The 17,971-nt window shown below is 39.7% G+C and overlaps 1 protein-coding gene across 2 annotated transcripts in view; it reads left to right on the top strand.

Annotated features, from left to right (window-relative positions):
* The window catches only part of LOC122077074, a 30,873-nt gene extending 14,096 nt beyond the window's left edge, over positions 1-16,777 (top strand). The window contains exons 3-7 of one of the 2 annotated variants that reach the window (XM_042642849.1): positions 9,358-9,411; positions 9,892-10,240; positions 15,735-15,835; positions 15,938-16,000; positions 16,246-16,777. In XM_042642849.1, the coding sequence (XP_042498783.1) occupies positions 9,358-9,411; positions 9,892-10,149 (312 nt within the window). In that variant the 3' untranslated portion in view covers positions 10,150-10,240; positions 15,735-15,835; positions 15,938-16,000; positions 16,246-16,777. Of the gene's footprint in view, positions 1-9,357; positions 9,412-9,891; positions 10,241-15,729; positions 15,836-15,937; positions 16,001-16,245 lie in introns of both variants that reach the window. The other variant, XM_042642848.1, reaches the window with a different exon arrangement.
* Positions 16,778-17,971: the final 1,194 nt, after the last annotated feature.

Raw genomic sequence — 17,971 nt, 5'->3', positions numbered from 1 at the left:
ATTATGTGAATGGATTAGAAATGTCTGAAAAAAAAAAAACATTTTGGGGGTCAAAAACCAAAGTTTCCACCAAACCGGGAAAATTCCCCAGGTTTCCTCGAAATTTCCATATTTTTACTGAAATTTCGGTCTCCCCGAAGGTCGAAACCCGATATTTTGAACCTTGCCCACAAGAAACACAAAGGCAAACAGGCCTTAGTAGCCTGTTTTAAGTGGCTGTGTGTCCACCAGCCAAATCATGGGCTAGTTATTTCCTTTGTTTTTAAGTTCTTCTATTAGCCATCAATTAGTAGTTTAAGTTGTAACAGGACTCCCCCATGTTGGAGAGTCCCCTTTTTTATTTTTAATTCATGTTTCCTAGTAGCATTGCAACCTTCTTTCAGTTTCCTAGTAGGAAACTCAGTTTTACTTTGTTTTATTTTAATCTTGTAAGAGCCAAAGAACTCCCCACAATTTATGAATGAAAAGAATTTTTGTTTTCTTCAATGGAGCTGCTGTGTGACCCAATCCTTGGGTTCAGTGGGATTCTGGCCCAGATAATTGGTGGGAAGCCATAGGTCTCTTATCTATATGCTCTGTCTTTCCTTAAAGTAATTATTGAGTTCTGCTGCTATTGTTCAAGCTTGCTGGAGGATTATTGATAGAGAGATTTAAGGGGTTTGTGCTGCTGTTATTGCTGATTCAAATTATTCAATACTGTTGTTAGAAGCATTAAAGTTCCAGCAAAAGCATGTCATGGTGCAGAGTAAAAAAAAAAGACTGTCACGCTCCCGAGAGAACCCTAACTGTGCTGCCGCCTGGAGCAGCCTGGCGGGAGGCCGGGCTGCTCCCCCTACCCTTCTTTTTTCTTCTTCTTCTCTCATCCTCTCGCTCTCCGTCTCCCTCTTCCTCTGAACTTTTTTTTCCCCTTCTTCTTCTTCTTCTTCTTCGGTCTCTTATGCCCGGGAGCTCGCAATCCACCCTAGCCGCCTCCCCTTTCCTTCCTCCCCCGTCTCTGATCTGATGCTGGTCTTGCTGGGATCCTTGATCCTCCTTGCTGGATTCGTTGGCTCCCTCTTCCGCTGGCGAACTCTGGCCTGCCGCTAAGCATAGTTTGTCGCTGTCAGCTGCTCCGACCTGCTCCCAGAATGAATCGTTGGCTCGTCCCCCCTCCGCTGACACTTGATGGGTCTGCTGGTGCTCATCCTTGAGTTGCAATGTTCGAGTGTGCTTTGCTGACTGACCTTGCCATGCTCCCCCCCCCCCCCTATCCTCTTGTTCCATGGCAGACCAACGGTGTTCCTGCGATTTTGGCATGCTCTCCGCAAGGCTGCAACCCGCAAGGTTGCCAGTTTTGCACGGCTGACAGCCACCTCTCTGACGCCTTCCGAAAGGCTGGCGCCTCCCTTTGCAGCTGTCACCTCGCAAGGTCAGATTCTCTCTTGTCCGTGGCCCTCCGCAAGGCCCACACCCCACAGTTGTGCCTGCCTTTTCCGCCGGAATCCCGATTCAAGTCTTGACGGCTGGAAGGAATTGTGATGAGACCTGTTGGTAGGGTTTGGTGGAACCCTACTTCCTTTTTTCCTAGTCTGCCCCTTCTCCTCCTTTGGGCTTCTGGGTTCCTGTTCTGCCCTTGTGGGCTTTTGAATTGTGAGTTGTTGGGCTTCGGCTCTTGTTTTTGGCCTTGTGGGCCTTGTGTAGTTTTAGACATATCCTTGTGACGTGTCTTCCACTCATCAAGCCCACTTAGCCTTGGTTGATGTCCTTTTGGACTTTGGTCTCCCTTTTGGGCTTGTAATCTCCCTTTTGGGATACATTTCCCTTTAATGCATTTACTAATTCACCCAAAAAAAAAAAAGTTCGAGCAAAGGAACCACCAGAAAAACCTGGCGGCAGCCCTATTGGGGCTTGATTTTGTCTGAACCGAGGTTCCTTGTGTCTAGGAATCTTTTCATATTTGGTGGTGTTATAGGGATACCCAAGAGGGTCCCTTGACCTGGTTTGAAGGTGATCAGAGGCTCTGATCTGAAGATATAATAAATCTCTCAAATTTGTCCAATTTCAATTTCCAGATTTGATTATTGACTGTTGACTTCAATCCAGCCATTAAAACCTTGCAGTTTTTGGCCTCTTGTTATACTAACTGTTTACTACCTTTGACCAGAATGTAAAGGTTGACTTTGACCTTGTTAGTTGACCTAATTTCTGGTTACTTGTGATCCCGTATAGGGGTGGGTGATGCAGGTGCACAACCTTGGACTGATCCAAACCTGTATAGGTATCCAGATGAAGATGAACCAGATCCAACCCAAATTAAAGCTACGAATTTGGGATCAAAGCCATTAGTTTCTTTTAGGATTTTATTTTTATTTAGGGAATATATGTTATCGTTTATTTTGGGTAGTTATTAGACAAATAAGGAATTACCATTTTGAATTTTATTAAGTTTCTATTTTCATTAGTCTAGGGTTTAGAGGATATTAGGAGATTTTATTTGATTTCAGTTTTAGATTTTAGTTAGGAAGTTTTGATTTGATTTTCTTATAAATAGGCTTGTAACCCAAGTAATTGGGCAGGTTTTGAAGAATGGATTGATTGATTGTTTTGTGTCAAATGGGTACTTGACAAGGTCGTGTGACCATTCCACCCCCCCTTGTGCAATCTCTATATCTTTCTCTTTCTTTCTCTCTCCTCTTCTTTCTTCTTTCCCTTCCCCATCGATCTGTTATTGCTATTGCTATTGCTACTTCTCTTTTTTTTTTCTGTTTTTGTTAACCGATACTACTGCTCTGTTTTCTGGGTAATATCATCAGCCCCACAAGTTGGATCAAACTCAATTGATCATCCTTCTTTCTTCCTCAGATTTTGTGGGTTGGTTTAATACCCTAGGATGACCTTGGTTACCAAATTTGAGACCCTACCATCGCCTGGGCTGGAAGTTCCGACAACTTTCAGTTCTGGTCTCTATCTACCGCCACTCCTATTTTCAGAAATTTATTTCTCTATTAATGGGTGTTGATTTGGCCTGCTGTTAAGCATCACAAGGTAGCTAAGGCATAGGGATTTTGTCCTAGAATTTCGCATTGAAAGAGCCCCATATGAAGGAGTTCTTGCATCTGTAACAGAACCAGTTTCTGCTGGCTTTCTGGTTTCGTGTATGCCAAGGTTGAAGATGATGTAGCTTTCCCTATCGTCAGAGGTCTCCTTGTTTGTGCTTTAGCTGTCATTAATTTCCACTTTATCTATTACCCCTTTCACTCTTGTTAATTGCTGGTTGCCACTATATTTTGTTCCCTTCCTAGTATACCCCTCCACTAAGTCGTTGCAAGATATTCCCTTGATTCCTAGTAATTACAAGTTTGCCACTCCTTAATCCTTAATAGAAACTTCAGGTTATTTACAGAACTGCCGTTTTTTATATTTTGTTGTTTCATTTTTGGATGGGCCCATAAGCGATCCGATTCTGGTTTTGGAACCTGGATCCGCATCAGTGGGTAATTCTTAACCTAGGATTTAGTTTGTCTACCCCAATCAATTTGCTACCAGAGGTATGGCTACAACAAGTTCTAACCCTATAGAATCAAGAGATGATCATATTTCTATTTGTCAACTTGCTGAAATGATTAAGAATATGTTTAATCGAATGGAATCATTGGAGCAACGTATGGATACAATGTCACAAGGCTCGCAACATGTTGATACACTGTCGCCACATCAGCCCACTCCAGAGGACCATAGAGGTGAGCATTACCCTACATCGGCTGCATCATAGCACACCAACCGATACCAGGGAAGTTTGCCATGTGAACTACTACATTGTAGGCACCACCTTTTAACATACTTAGACAACACCACTGGTTTCCCTCCTAGGTGATTTTTTGATTCACAAAAGGTGAAGATAGAGTTGGAAGGAATATAATGGCCGAAGCTAGGAAGATCAAATTAGTCAAGACTAAGCTCATTGGACCAGCCAGAGAATCGTGTAGATTATACGAACAGAGAAACCCATATAAAGGCACACCTGTTACTACTTGGCATGATATGAAAGATGAATTAAAGGGCAAGTGTCTCCCATTGGCCTTCGTTTTTTGCCTGCACAATCAGTTGAATACACTACGACAGAGTGCCCTAGCTGTGGCTTAATACACAGATAAGTTGATGGTTTACTGTCACAAACAGGAGTTGAAGATGATGACATGCAATTGATATCATGGTAGAAGCTTGGGCTACGACCAAAGGTCAGAAGAGCAATAGGAACTAGTGTCTACAATCTTCAAGACTGGTGTCAAAGAGCATTTGAAGCAGTGACATACTGAGGATTCCCGTTAGACCTTATGGCAATCAAGCTAGGGAGTACTGGAGACCCCTAACTACTACTCGACCACCTCGATTCAGAAGTAGACCGAGCAACACTCCCACATTTGCTGATATAGGGAAAGCTCCCATGGATACAAACGAGTCAAAAGTGTGCTATTGCTACAACAAATATAGACACTTTGCAAAATTCTGTCCACAAAAGACACGCAATACAAATGCTGCTGTTGCTTCCCTTGAGACCGAGGAAGATGTTGAAATTAATGATGGACTTCTCCTCCATACACAGGTAGACAAGAGTGATGGTTCACAGAAGTGAATTTATACACGACAGGGAACCCAAATGGACTAAAGAAAATAAAGATGAACTTCTAGATATAATATAATATGAGAAGAGGACAGCCAGTGATGCCTCCTGAATTCACACTCTTAACAATCAAGTCGGCCAGTGATGCCTCCTGAGTTCACACTCTTTAACACTCAAGTCGAGACACAGACTTGCAACTAGGAACGATGTGTTGTAGATAGATGCCCCAGACGAAAGTGCTATTAAATAGGGAAAGATCTCCAGAAGTAATAGCAACAGTAGAGGGTCCAACATGGTTCAGATAGTATAATACATCTTGCTCAAGCCCGCCACCATGCGTCCTCCTTTTCTAAAGGTCCTAAAAAACACAATTAGACGGATAGAAGGTGACAGAGAAATTAAGAGGTTTAGTAAGTTGACTAACGGATAGAAGGCTTAAAGGTAATTGTGGTACACAAAGAACGGAGGACAGAGAGATGGATGAAGTAGGTGAAACCGTAGCATGACCAATCACATGGGTAGAAGACCCATTAGCAAGAATTATAGGTGAGGGATTGTGAACTTTAGATAAAGAAGAAAACAATTTTGACTTACGAGTCATATGGGTAGAAACAGTAGAATCAATTATCCAAGGAGTGGAAGATTTAGTAGTAAAAAATGCTGATGTACCTATGTGGGCCAGAGTGACTGTTGATGTGGAGGTAGCATGGATGATTTTAAGATCTTGGAAACATTAAAGTAGCTTATTGTAGTCGTCTCGAGACACAGAACTTGATGGAGAAGCTTCAGATGAAGAGGCAAGGGTGATGTCGCCAAAGGACACCTTCTTAGTACTACCATTAGACACATTGATGTTAGCTAATTGTTGAGCCCATTCTGGTTTACCATGTTTAACCCAACATGCCTCAATTGTATGATTGAACTTTCCACAAAAGAACACTGTTTGGAGGATCAGTCAAGCTACTATCCACCTGTATTCCTGGGAGAACCTCGGCCACTGCCAACAATAAATTCAGAACCTTCCTTAGAAGAGGGTAAAATGTTAGCACTGGGAGGACAAACAATAAGCTTGAAGATGAGAGGCCTCATTCGGGCACCTTCTCTCTAGCAAGTAATTGGCTCATAACATATTGATAATTGGAATTTAATCTGGCCATAAATTTAGCATCCTGAAATTCAACCCATTAAATATTCAACTGTTCTTGCTTAATAATAAGAGGTTGATGAATATTGAGCTCCTCTCAAATTCCCTTAAGGGCACTGAAGTACTTATTCAAAATTGGTCCCCACCTGCTTGAATAGTTCTATCATATAAATCATAAATGCTGGACATATTCTTCTCTTGGGAAAAGCTTTCCTTCAAGTTATCCCTGACCCTTGGACAGTGGTGTGGAACATTGGAACACATTTGCTGCAATAGCTGGGTCCATACTGTTCCACAACCATATGAGAAGAGTGTATTCTCACGCATCTACTCCTCATAAGCTTTGGAATCAGCGGAAGGCAGTTCGGATTTGAGATACTTCATCTTACATTTAGCATTAATGTAGACCTTAATTGCCTGGACCCATAACAGATGATTAGAAACTCTATTGTGTTTGATAGTGGTGACTGGACATTAACATTGTCTGAAGTAGGTTTAGGATCAATCATAATTCCCAGCGGGAGCAGCACAGTGAGAGATCGATACAGCCAGAAGAAAACTCCTCTGGCCAGCAAGAATACTTCTTCAAACAAAAGAACAACTTCTGATGGGTCTCCAGGCTTGGAGATATGTAGTATAGCAGTAGGGCATACAAACCCCACAAGTTAACACTGACCTGATGTGAGCTAAAAGATCCGCAACACTGATCTGAACCTTGAAAATCCAGAATATGGGTGATTTTCAATAGCAGCAAACCTGGGTATCAGATGGACACCAAAGCAGGGTTGAGTGACCTGCTATAGGAGGGAAACATGCCTTAAAATCTCATAGGGATCTGCTGGTCGTATCCAAAGCAAATTCATAAATCGATTTTATGAAAATCCTTACCAAAACAGAGTATTGCATGGTCAGGAGGAGAAAACTGATGACACAATCAGGGGCCTTGAGAAGGAAACCATCCACCAGAGCAAGGAAGGGTCAGCACTTGGACATGACGCAATGCCGGTCTTTCCGGGGTGATCTGATCAGTCCCAAACTAGGATTGAGTGTACTTATCGGGTCAACAAAACCCTAAAATATGAAACGGATCTGCTGGCTTGATGCAATTTAATAGCAGATCTCAATGCTGCCTAATAAAAAGCCAGAACCTGGTGTTGCCAACCCTTTCATCAATAGAAATCAGTTCCTGTGGATAAATAACTCCATGTAAAGCGAGTAGCAGGTTGTAGTGGTCTACATGTAGATAGCATACCAGAAGAAGAAACTAGTTTTTCATTGATATAAACTAGATCTTGATCATTAAAAAAAGTTGCAGCAAAAGGTTGCCGCACACCACAGGAGAGAAATCTAATAGAGACTCCCAGAACAGAGAAATCTAAGATTGCAAGCACTGATCAATTATGCTCTGATACCATGAAATAATCTCAGAAAGAGAACCAGCACTAACAACCTAGGAGAAGAGAGAAGCAGTGTTGAGGAAGAAAGGAGAAAGAGTAGACTGCCGCAAGAGAAACAGTCCATACCTTGCAGCAGTCCCTTGCTACCATTGTATATTGTGAAGAGTTACAATACTGCAAGATGTAGAAGACTCTTCGGTCCTTGCAGTCTTCTAGTCCTTGCTGTAACAATATACTAATTAGACTAAACAGCTAACATTACTAGAGTCTAAAATTACTAAAACAGGGAAAGAATACCCTTGCAGTACACCATACATAACATATTGATAATGAAATACTGAAAGAAATGCACATCTTTATGTTCTTACAAACGGTTTTTAATTTGGGATGGTCTTGCTAATTGCCAGGCAGTGGGCGAGCCTGTGGCACAACAGTTAAGTTGCACTATTGCAACATGTTGGTCACAGGTTCAAAACCTGGAAACAGCCTCTTCTGCGAAGCAGGGAGTAAGGCTGCGTACAACTTGCCCCTCCCAGACCCTGCAGTAGCGGGAGCCTCGTGCACTGGGTTGTTCTTTTTGCTAATTGCCAGGTATTCTCAGTGTCATGGACACGAGTCCTGAGCATCCTGGAAATACCTGGATGCCCCTTTCAAACACTGATATTAATAGTGATGCTTTTACTGCTCTGCGGAACTAGTATTGAAAGTTGGCCCTTTTTGTATGCTAGTGATGCACATTGCAATCCTATTTGAAAATGAGTTATCATCTACTCTTTCTCACTTCTCTGTTTCCTATCTTGCTATACTTATATCTTAAGAGTCAATGTTAAATTTGGAAAAAAAAATTGTGGAAAAAATTACCTTTTTGTTGTGTGGGCATAGTTTGTATTAAAATGTGGGAATACTTGTTTCGTTGTGCTGCTGCATTATGTGTTATCATTTGAAATGAGAGTTGGAACAGTCTACAGTAAGGAAACTTGGTGGGGTCCACAGTCTAGGATGGAATCTAGTAGAGTGTAGAGTGCAGGCTGGAACCACACCCTAAATCAGGATCACATCGAAGGATTTGAAGAAGGCAACGATCCAGGTTTTTATGCAGTTCTGTTGAAAAAAATTAGTTTTTTATTAATTATCAAACACTACCTAAACTTTGTATCTAAGAGCAAGTAATTTAAGACTTTCGAAAATTAAAGGTAGAGTAGGACATTGAATAAGGTTAACAAAGGACTGTAGTAGTTTCTTTAAACTTAGTTAAACAGGGTTTGAACTCTAGAAGTGGGATCGATTTACCCTAAGGGGTAAATCTAAACAGAAAAAAAAAAATGTGGACTAACAGATGTTTTGAGAGACAATTGGAACTGGTAGCCTGGTAGGGTGTAGAGCTAAAACAGGGCAAGGAGAGAAGATATCACATTAAAGGACTAAAAATATAGAAACTAATGAAAGAAAGAAATCAAGAGGTAATGCAGTCAAAGTTTCATATTGAACTAATTACTTTTGGATGAGATGTAACAGATTAAAACAAGCAGAAACTGGATGAGAAAACAGGGGTGCCGCCTATAGTTGGAAGAGTGGAGATAGAAGTAAGAAGAATTAAGAAGAAACATGAAAGAAGAATGAAGGAAAAGAATGTAAGAACACACCTGAGAATATAATCAGATTGGGAATCTAGCAGAGAAAGAAGAGAATCCAGTCAGTGCAACAGCAGCACATAAAACTAACTTCTATTAGTTTAACTATACATTGATGGGTGATTACACACACACACACACACACATATATATATATATATATATATATAACCCGCTTCAAAACCAATATCAACTCTTGTGGATTCCTAATCTCAAGCCGAAACTGAATTTAAAACTAATCTGGACTCAAGCTACTCTACCACCATCTCACGTATCCTATTCCAACTCAATGAATAAATCAGAACTGTATACCCGTCGACAGCTAGAACTCCCATATGATAATAAATGCCAGTTTTCAAAAAATACCCTGGCTACCCCTGCTGGAACTGATGGCCTAATTTAGTTGATTCTCCTTGGCCTGGGCTTCCAAACTGGGTCTCGTTTATCTAGCCAGGTTAGTGTGACTGCATCAAAGTTACCATTAGTCAGGCTTATTTATTCCTTTCTTGAGTTTTTGCTATGGACGAGATATTTTACTTCTTTTTTTCCAAGGACTCTATTTAATCTCTGAATTCTTCTTTGCAGGTCACACCTCCATTTCCGATTGTCTTAGCAACATCTCCACTTATACAGTTTGAGGTATGCATCAGTTGCCCAATGATATTCATTACACATCCATACACCTTTAATTTCAATATGCATCACTTATATAGCAGCCCCTTGGCAGTTTAGCTAGTGCTTCCAATTTAGTGGACAAAAATGTCCGTTCCATTATCTCTTTTCGTGGGTAAATTTCTGTCCACTCTGACTTCAAGGCTCAATCCATATGGTTTGAATTTTGGCCTTGAAGTAGGCCTGGTGGAATATGTGAAAGTTAAGCTCCAATTTCCTCGTCTCTCTGCCTTGTATCAGATGGTCATTTATAGCATCACTCCAGAGTCCAGTCTAGCCAATCAGTAACTCTCCTTGGAGCCTTACCTATTAAAAAAACATTAAAAATATCAGTAACTTGGAGCAGAATGGAAATTCTGATTCGATTTACCGTTGTTGGTTTTATAGACCTTGTTGGATGTTGCAAATTTTTACTCGTCCGTGTAATAATGAGTGCTTTAATTGCAGTCCTCACGCCTACCTTCATCCGTACCGGATAAGGATCAACAGTCAAAGTTCAACCTCGGGTGTCGAGTTATCTTACCTCCAGAGAGCTTCCTTACACTTAGACTCCCATTTGTTTATGGTGTGCAACTGGAGGATAGAAGTCTACATCCTCTAAACTGCCTTGAGCATCCACCAGAACTAACTGCCTGGATTACCAAAGGCACAGCATTGCAGGTTATGTCCATTGGAAGCACTCTTCATGAAGGAGATCAGTTGTGACTTATAAATACTTGACTAAGATCTTGGCTATTAGTTTGATTTGCTTGGGAGTTGGTAAACCCAGACTATCAACTGCACCATTCAGCCTCAGGTAAGATGTGTAAACATGGCTTCTGTAATTGCTATTATAAATTTGTAAAGTTGCTGATGGTAATTCTTATTAGCCTTAATGCTGGGTTTTGCTGCAGTTTCTAGTTTCTACTATTTTTGTTCGCTGGTGGTTGTAGTAGATTATTTTGGTTTATTGTTTAAACTTTAAAACGGTGGTTGGCCGTTGATTGTGTTGGTCTAGTGAAAAGTTCAAATATTGACTCTTCAATACCATAGGTTTAATTTTTGAAGTCTTACATGTGTTGATCCCACATCTGTTCAAAGTGATCTCCATTCCCTTACATACTAATTAGAAGCTTGATTGCCTTCTAATGAGAAGGATGAGGGATATTATTAAAATGATATTTATGCTATACTGATGAGTGAAGTTTTTTATTGGTTTGTGTTGGTCTTCAATTTATGAATGCCAAAATGGAAGGAGAATCGTTCACTTTCCTATACATATTGTGACATGCTGATGCTGATTGAGGATACATTAGCAGTCACCTCGAAATGCGAGAAAATTAGGAAGTCAAGTAAGGTTTTTCTTGATTCGGTATACAAAATAATTTTCATTTTTCAAAGATCAATTGATGTAGAACTAGGTATTTATGATGAGATAGTCCCTTAGGGGTGAAATCTTGTCCAAGTAACCCTAGGTTTTGGTTGAAGTATACAAGAGAAAGCTTGTAATGGGGGAGTAGATTACATGTAACTAACTCCGTAGTTTATAACCCCAAACAATACAAATAGGAGCAAGAAACAAAGAAATAATACCATTAAATAAACCCCCAAGGATACAATACCCATATAGGAGCAAAACCAGCCCAAAACCCAACCCGATAGGAGAGAGAAAGACCTTCTATAGAGCTGGAGAGAGAAGGTGCGGCCAGGTCTCTGGGAGTTCGATTGAGCTGTACTTTTGGGTGTAGATAGTCCCTAGGGAGGGCACAAAAACCCCAAAATATGAAGGGCTTCTGACGGCTGGTTATGGAGTTACGCACTTTCTTGATTTTCAGACCTAAGAGAGAGAATGTGAAGAATTCTGCAGGAACATCAACTTGTCTTCTTCAGATAACCTTCAAGAGAGGATTGATTGATCTTCTTAGAGTATAGAACCAGTCCTCCAAAGGATCTGTAGATCAGATCTCAAACTTGGGTAGCAATGAGGGTCGATTGGCTTCAAGAACAAGAACTCTTTGGCTGCTTTAACAGGTCTGAACTTCTAATAACAATAAACAAAAAATAAAAATAGAAAAAGAAGAATCGATGGAGGGTTGAGAAGGGTGAAAGAGAATAAATGAATGGGTATCACACCCCTCAAAGGTTTAGGCATCTTACCTCTCAATAACAATTTTTTTAGCTAAAGAGTAATCACTCAATAATTCATTTATTCAAAAATCTCATTATGAGTGCATAGGCTCCTCTATTTATAGATGGCAGAATTGCAATCAAACTACTTAAGAGCTAGTTTCCTAATAGGACTAGACACTCCTACTACAACTAGGAATTCAAAATAGGACTAGGACTTGACTTTATGACTCCAACATGGAGTAGAACTAACTAACTAATAGTAATAGCCCATATAGGACTTTACAACCGACCAATGGCCTAATGAGCCTTTATTGAATTAAATAGCAACTAACTAAACTAATGAATTAAATCCCGTTTTTCTACCTTCTACCCATATTTTAGGCCCATTAAAGTGGCTCATTTCAAAGAAAACCCATGGGATCAAAGGCCCAACACATATATAACACAACCCAAGGCTTACTTGCAATAAAATAAGCCCAAGTGACTTATCTACATCAGCTTGCTGTTTTGATAATGTAAATTGTGATCAATAAAGGGAAGAACTAGGATCTAGGATTAAATTAGGGTTAGAATTTAGAAAGAATGTCGGTAGATGCTTACAATATGTTTTCTTGTGAGGATTGTATTATTTATTCCAGGTGGTTGGCTGCAGATAACTCTCTACTACCCATATAGTAGGCTACAAGGATGTATTATTTCCACTAGTCACAAATGGTTGTGTGACGAAATTATTTCCCTATCCTATGGAGCTCCTTTTTTAATCTAAATCTGATTTCTTGTCCCTTTGTATTCTATTGGTAGCTTGTACTATTTGGGTTCTTATAAATCCTTGTCCAACCTGAGAAAAATGCTGATTTTTCACCAAAAAAAAAAAAGAATCTGATTTTACTACCATTATCTAAATGAAAAAGAACGGATATACCAGACATGCTGGTGATATACGTAAGTGTTGGAATTTGTACTTAAAGGTGCTCTAGTTCCTAGGCTTTCCCCCTCCCACCAACTCTAATTAATGAGAGTTGGCTAGAGGGGGTGGCATACTTGTAATTTCCTTTTTGATGTTTTAGGCTCCTTTATTATAAATAAAGGCTTGATGATCACTTTGATCATTCAAGCATTCTACCCTAATTTTTCTGTTAACATGGTATCAGGGCCAGCAAATCTGATCTAGGTTTTTAACCTCCCTCTTCTCTTCCCTCCCTTTATTACAAGCCTTCATCAAGCCTATCCTCCATTGGAGTTTGATTCTTCCTACTATTAAGATCAACTCTCCTCTTGAAGATCAAGTACTGCACCACATGGAAGTACCCATCATTGCTTGCAAGATTGAAGACCCTACCCATTTGTGATTTTTCAGAAATTGTACTCGTAATTTTCTTTTGTTTTATGTTCTAGACTCTTCTAGTATTGATAGTTAAGATGTGACTCTGAATCTACTTGCTCCACTAGTTCCCCACCATCCTCTGATAGTCCCTCTGTTTAGGAGGAGAGTATTGTTCCAACTCCAGGGGAGATTACTCCAGTTCAAAAGACCATTGGTGAATTTTGAAAGCAGATTGATGATTCAAACTTTCATGTCTATCGTAGGGGCTACACTAGAAATAAGCAACTTCAGACCATCACCACCACCACAACACTTTTGCACCTCCCGTTGTGGACCTTTTAGATCCTGCTTCAAAGCCTAATACTTCATCAGGTATAATTTCTTCTCCTGACAAACCTATTGCTCTTAGGAATGGCACTAGGATTTGTACCTAACATCCCATATCCCATTTTGTCTCTTATGATTCCTTTTCAATTCCCTTTCTCCCTCACATCGTGCTTTTGTGTCTTCACTTTCTTCTGTTCGTATTCCCAATAATTGGCAGGAAGCTTTTGTAGGTGAAAAATGGAAGGTAATAATGGTGGAAGAAATGGATGCCTTGAAAAATAATGCTACATGGGAACTTTTGGTTCTTCCTCCTGGGAAAAGACCAGTTGGTTGTAAGTGGGTGTTTGTGGTTAAACAGAAAATAGATGGCACAGTGGACAAATACAAAGAAAGGCTTGTGGATAAAAGGTTCATTCAGACATATAGGATTGACTACTAGGAAATGTTTGCTCCAGTTAACAAACTGACCACTGTAAGGATATTGCTCTCGTGTGCCGTAAATCTGGAATGGGATCTCCAACAACTTGATGTGAAGAATGCTTTCGGCTTTCCTCCATGGAGAGCTCGATGAGGAAGTCTGCATGGATATTTCACCTGGATTCTCTAGTGATGGAAAAAGGCAATGTCTACGAGTTGAAACATGCTCTCTATGGGTTGAAGCAGTCACCTAAATTATAGTTTGGGAGATTTTCACAAGGCAATTACTTCTGTGGGGTATAAGTAGAGCAATGTTGACCACACACTGTTTATAAAAAGACCTGGTGATAAAATCACCATGCTCATTGTCTATGTGGATGACATCGTGGTGACAGAAAATGATAGTGCTTAGATTGGTCACCTCGAGGGCTTTCTTGGCCATGAGTTTAAAATAAAGGATCTTGGAAAACTAAGGTACTTTCTTGATATTGAATTGACTTGGTCTTCAAAAGGCATTTTTCTCTACATTTTTTTTTTTCTTCTAGAGGAAGTACAACCTAGATCTATTAACTAAGACTATTTTATTGGGTTGTTATTCCTTCTGATACTCCTTTGTAAGCTAGTACTCGGCTCAAGGAAAAAGATGTGAACCTGTTGACAAAGGGCATTATCAACTGTTGGTAGATTGATCTATCTCTCCCATACACAACCTGATATTGTTGTTGCCGTGAGTTTGGTGGGTCAGTTTATGCATGATCCTTATTCCTCCCATATGGAAGTTGTTTTGCATATCCTGCAATACTTGTAGACATCTCCTAAAAAATGGATCCTTTTATCCCCTCATGACCACTTCAGAGTTGAAACCTATACAAATGTTGATTGGGCTGGATCTTCTGTTAGAAAATCCATCTCAGGTTTTTATACCTTTGTGGTTGGGAACCTTGTCACTTGGCGCAGCAAGAAGCAAAATGTGGTGGCTAGATCCAGTGTTGAAGTATAATTTCGTGCGATGACACGAGGGATTTGTGAATTGTTGTGGTTGTGCAACTTATTGGAAGATATTGGTGCGACTAATATTGCAATTCTTAGTTGCAAATAATGTGGTTGTTTTACTCACATACTGCTGCTGTTGTGAAACATCACTTATATGTAGTGGTCCAACCGTGGTAAAGAGCGATATGCATTGAGCAAAATAATGGATTTAGACTGTCCTCAAATAAACTGTGTTGGTATCATAGGTATATAAGAATATATGTGGAAAGTAGTGTTCACATGCTTTCGGATTGGAATCTATGTAGTACTGTTTATTTACGCTTAAGCATGTAAGATGATGCGTGTTTTATGTTTTTATATTTATTTTTTACTATATATATATATATATAACTGGTTCATAAAATGTCTGACCTGTCTGATGAGTGACTGGGTTTTAGGGATTAATCTGCCTGTTTTGGTATTGGCCCATGGGGTCTCTGGTTGACCCATGAAAGCCAGGCTGGATCGCATAACACTAGTTGCATATTTCTTTCTAATATTTAAGGCCCTCTTTGGTATCGTTTTTCTTTTTTTATTTTTTACCTATATAACAAAAATTATTAATGAAAACTACTTTTTTTATTAAAACATAAAAATGGTTTGGTAACTACTTGATAAAAATGTTTTTTTGTGAGAAATTGTTTGCCATCCTTATGTACAAAATGGTTTTTTGAAGTAATGGATGAAGAGATGTTCCGTTCACCCATCTTCCTTATAACTCTATTTCTCCACTTTGGACTGAAGAAGAGGGGGCAAGGGGCTTGGATTTTTAATTACAAAACAAATGATTACTTTACCCCTCTATAGTGGGATTTTAAGCATGTGCTCATTAAAGTTCAGCGCAAAAATAACTGAAAATCAATTTTGGCCAAAACACATAAATGACTCTTGATCTCTTTTTGGTTTGCGTTTATCAATTTTTTTTTAAGTAGAAACAAGCTCCATAAAAAATACAATTAAAACCGTTTTTTATGAACAAAAATCAAAATGAAAAATGATACCAAAGAGGGCCTAAGTTGTTCCTGCCAGTGAAAAAAAAAAATGGTTCATATATCTTAACCTCTCTGTTTTTTCAGTGCAGATTAGGTTGTTCATGGATTACAGTAATGGTGCAGTGATTGATTGATGAGCTTCATGCCCACATGAGCAAGAGAGAGTTCAAGCATACTCAAGTTTTTTCAGGTTTTGTACTTTCCTGAGACTAAGCTCAATTTGATTTACAGAATCAGTGGTGGATCTATCAAACGAAATGTACAGAAAACATTGTGATTGTTTTCCATGCAGATAGTACTTATGAGGGTATTAGATCATGGATGCAATTATTGATGGAAGCTTCTGATCTTGATGGTATGCTATCTGTGACTTCAACATTGCATCTCTCTCTCTCTCTCTCTCTCTCTCTCTCTCTCACACACACACACACACACAAACACCCATATTCTTGTGTGCACAGGTAAATTCATGCTAGTGATGCGGTAGAGGCTTGTTATTGATAAATACATTTTATCCCACAATTTGGTGGAATAAATTATATTATAGCCCTGGAAAATGAATAGGTTCTGATGGTATTACTTGGTGTCATCTGAAATTAGGTTATATTGACCGGGATGGAATCAGGTTGGGTATGCATTCGGTGTTTTGGTAACCCAATCCAGCTGGCTCTACCACTAGCATCACTCCTCATCTAGCCCAAAACCCAGCCCGTGCACAGAGATAATTACTTTGGTTAATTACTTTATCTGACTTTGTCAGTAGCTTTCTGATCGAAGACACTATTTTCATTCTCAAGTTGTGAGTTTAGCTGCTATATTAATATGTTGCAACTGTAAGAATATGAAGAATGGTTCGCTGGACAACACAAAGTGATGTTCAAACTGGCATGAGACTCCCATCTAATGGTTCAGGGCTTTGAACTGACAGGATGAAAACTTTACCGATGAACCACAGTCGTCTTCAGCACATTGTAGCTTCTGCTTTCATATGATTAGATAAATGTTGCCAACCCAAGGCTGAAGAACTCAGGTAAATGAAGCCCTTTGGTTCAGTCGTGACATATAACTGTGGTTGAGGAGACCAGTTACATGATTTATTACTTTTTCATATAATAAATACTATTATTTTTTAGTGAGGGTGTTTCCTGTCCGGTAGCAGAGGCCTCACTGGCAGGAAAGACCCCATGAGTGAAAAGTAGCTCTTGGAGGGGTGGTTGGGGGTAAGTAAGAAGAACTAAAGAGTAAAATGAGAAAGAAACAATGGTTACTACAGATGGATTGGGGAAGGTTGTAGAAGGATACGCTTGACAATACCAAACCCCCGCCCTTTTTTCCTTTTGGAATTTGGGTTGGTACAGTGGGTGTTTCTGATGATGCTGTTAACCATAAAAAAAAAGGGGGCCAAAAAATGAAACGGTTTCATTTGGTCCTGCATATATAGGTCATTTTTGGGGCAGCTTTTTGCGTATGCACCGGACCCATTTATGTGTGTAGTGGTGGTCAATCTTAGTCCACCCTTCCTCGTGAAGCATTTAGGAGATTTTGATTTTAGAAAGAATCAGGATATGGCTTTGTGGGCAGTGAACCTATTTTCCAGCTGTGTCCATCCAGTTTTTTTTTTTTAATTCCAAACCCAAATGTCATTGATGAAGGCCATAGATTTATGATGAATCCTGGTGCGCATAATAAGGCTTGGCAGAAGCAACTTGAGGCGAGTCTGTCTGGCCGACTTCAAACATAAGTGGGCCTACAACCACTACACCGATGGTTAAACTTATTATTAACTCCCTACCAAATTTAATTTGGGTCTGAGTCTCCTCAGATCACGGTGAAGGAAGAAGGCCATCATTTGCACATTATCACGAAATATAGTATTTGGCCATCATTTTTAAAGAAATGATCACAAACTATGGAAAGTAGTGCCCTCTTCCATCGCAATTCCTTCACATAGACATATCAGAAGCTACATCTACCAAGCCATTCTCTTCGTGGAGACATTGTACTAGTCCACAAACAATGGCAAGAAGACTTTCTTGCTGAACAAAACATTGTCCCAAGTATCAAGATCAACAATGTAGGTCAAATCAAATTCAGTGTATTAAGGTCAACAAGGTAAGTCAAATCAATTTGAGTGCAACTGTGACTGGCAGAGGCTGATGTCACTGTAATTAGATTACCTGATTTTGTTTATTAATTGAGTATTTGAAAATTAAAAATGAATTCCCAAATTTATGCAATTGATGTAATCTACTGGCATTCCAATGACAAGTCGAGGTGCCAAGGTATCAATGGCCTGGCCTCCTGTTCCATGCTTACTAGGAACAGA

Source organism: Macadamia integrifolia, chromosome 4 (genome assembly GCF_013358625.1).
Source record: "Macadamia integrifolia cultivar HAES 741 chromosome 4, SCU_Mint_v3, whole genome shotgun sequence".
Lineage (NCBI taxonomy): Eukaryota > Viridiplantae > Streptophyta > Magnoliopsida > Proteales > Proteaceae > Macadamia > Macadamia integrifolia.
Note: the sequence above shows the minus strand (reverse complement) of the source record. Positions and strands in the feature narration are given on the sequence as shown.